The sequence below is a fragment of the Austrofundulus limnaeus genome, unplaced genomic scaffold (genome assembly GCF_001266775.1).
Source record: "Austrofundulus limnaeus strain Quisiro unplaced genomic scaffold, Austrofundulus_limnaeus-1.0 Scaffold717, whole genome shotgun sequence".
Lineage (NCBI taxonomy): Eukaryota > Metazoa > Chordata > Actinopteri > Cyprinodontiformes > Rivulidae > Austrofundulus > Austrofundulus limnaeus.
The window spans coordinates 14,896-18,164 of record NW_013953119.1 but is presented as its reverse complement, the minus strand read 5'-3'; the positions used below and the strand labels follow the sequence as shown (position 1 = coordinate 18,164).

General features: G+C 40.0%; 1 protein-coding gene across 1 annotated transcript in view; it reads right to left on the bottom strand.

Moving 5' to 3' along the window:
• Positions 1-3,269, bottom strand: part of hmg20a (high mobility group 20A) — a gene marked incomplete in the record, with an annotated part of 12,132 nt that overhangs the window by 6,783 nt on the left and 2,080 nt on the right. The window contains 2 exon segments of the mRNA XM_014028081.1: positions 1,052-1,261; positions 1,341-1,430. Coding sequence (XP_013883535.1) covers positions 1,052-1,261; positions 1,341-1,430 — 300 coding nt within the window.

Genomic DNA, 3,269 nt, shown 5'->3' with positions numbered 1-3,269 from the left:
CTTGTCTTATAACCTTTACCTTTAACATGCTTGTCTTATAACCTTTACCTTTAACATGCTTGTCTTATAACCTTTACCATGTTGTCTTGTGTATAATAGTCTTTCTACTCTCCTGAGACAACTCTTTCCCTGTCTTCCTCTGGTCCATGCTGAGTGTGGTCCACACCATGTCACCTAACAGCACAGTGAGTATCTGTAGCTTATATACAGGCCCACTGACTGATTACACGTAGACACCTGTGATGATAATTAGTGACACACCTTGATTTAACATGATCCTTTGGTCACATTATTTTCAGGGGTACCATCATTTCTGTCCAGGCTTGTTTTATGAGGTTTATTTTTTTAATTTGGTTGATTTTTGAAAAGTAATGTCTGACTTTAATTTGTTCATTTTTAAAGAATTTTTATTTACCATTAGTTTTGTCAGATTTGAGTTATTTCTGAGACCACTGTGGATGTTTCTTTCATTAAACGAGGGGGACCAACAGTTTTGTCCACATGTGTACAGTTAATATGGTCTAGCAGGGGCAGTTTCCATGACTTTGTCTTTGGTGCATGCAGTGTGGGGGTAAAACTACTGATTGTTGTAAAAGAAGAAAAAACAGTCTAAGGTGAGAAAGTGGAGGATGACACATCACAGCCCCAAAGAATGCAGATTAGAGCGGGGCAGAGAGGAATGTGACACTGGAGGCCCAGTGAAAACTGATGAGTGGATGATGATCAGACATATTTGTGGTGCTGAGAACACATTATGAATGTATTTCTAACCTTAAACCAGGCCAGACTGAATGACAGCCTCAGATGATGACAACAGAAACAGAGCAGACAGCTAACAGGCTCGTGTTGAAGGTAGTGTTCTGACAGCTGACACCGTGAGTTTTAAAGGCTGCTGGTGTTTACAGTGTTAAAATAAAAATATTAATTCCCTGCTGCGTCTCCCTCCTCTCTGAGTTAGTGACAGAGCCTAAAGAGCTGAACCAAGCAGACTTTAAAGAAGTGCTCTGTTCTCTTCACAGATTATAATCCTGTCAGGAGCTTCTCATCAGACCTGCTTCTCCTCGGGGGGCAGCTTGCTCCACTCGTTGCCCAGCATCCTGGTGATCTCTGGAAAGGGCACGTCGGGCCGCTCCGCCCGCAGCTGCTCCCGCCTGTCGTTCATGAAGCGAACGTAGCCCGTCAGGGGGGCTTTGGGTGCGTTGCTGTCCTTCATTGGCTTCTTCCTTTTCCTCCCTTTGGTCCAGCTGCCACGCCGAGGTTTCTGCACACATCACAACCAGACGTGACTACAAGGTGCAGCTCCAGCCCGCTCTGCAGCCAGGACTGGGACTTCAGATTACCTCGTCTCCGTTCCTCTGGTTGTTGTTGTCAGCGCTGGCTGCAGGAGAGCCCGTCTGCTCATCCATCACTTTTAGGAGTGCAGGAAAACTCTGGGGAAAAGAAAATAAAACAATATTAGGTGGTAATTTTGATATACAATTTCTCTAATGAGTCCTAGAGGTCAAGGTATTTGTGTGTTAGTATCATCTTACACACTTCTGAAGGGATTTTAAAGAAACTGTCAGGACGTACATCTACACTATTTATTTGTACACAAAGCATTCTGGGTAAATGATGACGTGGATAGGTCCTCGGTGCGAGGCTGTTAGCGAGCTATATCCACCCTGAAGGTTAATCTTGGACAATATCTGATGATCGACTCTTTTAAATGAAACCAGAGAGCGTTGACAGAGAGGNGTTACATTATGTTCTGCTCAGATCACATTGAGCTAAATAAGATCAAATCTGCTGACTTGTTGTAAAATGAGATGTTTTCCTGTTTATCTTCTGTTAATAAATCCAGAACACAAACAGCTTTTCTGACATTGTTTAAAACACTAAATAGATTATTTAAACTGTAAAATATTAATAATAATTGGATTAATATTATTATTAATAGTTTTAATGATTTCTACATGGTCAGTCCTTTTTTCTGCTCTGTGGTCAACAAGTACAGTAATGGGAAATCCAGACTCTTGACTGTTTTGCGTTAGCCGTTAGCTTGACCAGCCGATCACATGGTCACCTGGTTTCTGAGCTCCAGCTGTTCTATAGAACCTCCTTAGTCACTCCTCAGCTTCCTTTCTCACCTCCTCTGTGCCTCTTGCCCTTCTGCTTCTCCTGGACCTTCCTGGTGTAGTGTTTGTACGCCTCTGTCTTCTGGTACTTCTCAAGCTCTCGCATGTAGCGCTCCTTATCCCGCTCAGCTTCATCTAAGTAACGCTGCAGAGACGAGACAAAGAACACAAGAACATCAAGGTTTAAAGACCAAAGAACACAAGAACAATAAGTTATAAAGACCAAAGAGCACATGAACAACAAGTTATAAAGACTAAAGAACACGAGAACAAGTTATAAAGACTAAAGAACACGAGAACAAGTTAAAAAGACTAAAGAACACAAGAACAACAAGTTATAAAGACTAAAGAACACAAGAACAACAAGCTATAAAGACTAAAGAACACGAGAACAAAAAGCCATAAAGACAAAACAACATGAGAACAACAAGCTATAAAGACTAAAGAACATGAGAACAAGTTAAAAAGACTAAAGAACACGAGAACAACAAGGTTTAAAGACTAAACACGAGAACAACATGTTTTAAAGACTAAACACGAGAACAACAAGTTATAAAGACTAAAGAACACAAGAACAAGTTATAAAGACTAAAGAACACAAGAACAACAAGTTATAAAGACTAAAGAACACGAGAACAAGTTAAAAAGACTAAAGAACACAAGAACAACAAGTTAAAAAGACTAAAGAACACAAGAACAACAAGGTTTAAAGACTAAAGAACACGAGAACAACAAGATATAAAGACTAAAGAACACAAGAACAACAAGTTATAAAGACTAAATAACACGAGAACAAGCTACAGCGGGTAAAATAAGTATTGAACACGTCACCATTTTTCTCAGTAAATATATTACTAGAGGGGCTAATGACATGAAATTTTCACCAGATGTCGGTAACAACCCAAGTGATCCATATATACAAAGAAATCAAACCATAAATGTCCGGAAATAAAGTTATTTGTAATAATGTGGAATGGCACAGGGAAAAAGTATTGAACACATTTACTGAAATTTATCTAATACTTTGTACAAAAGCCTTGTTGGTAATGACAGCTTCAAGACACCTCCTGTATGGAGAAACTAGTGGCATGCATTGCTCAGGTGTGATTTTGGCCCATTCTTGCACACAAACAGTCGTCAAATCTTGAAGGT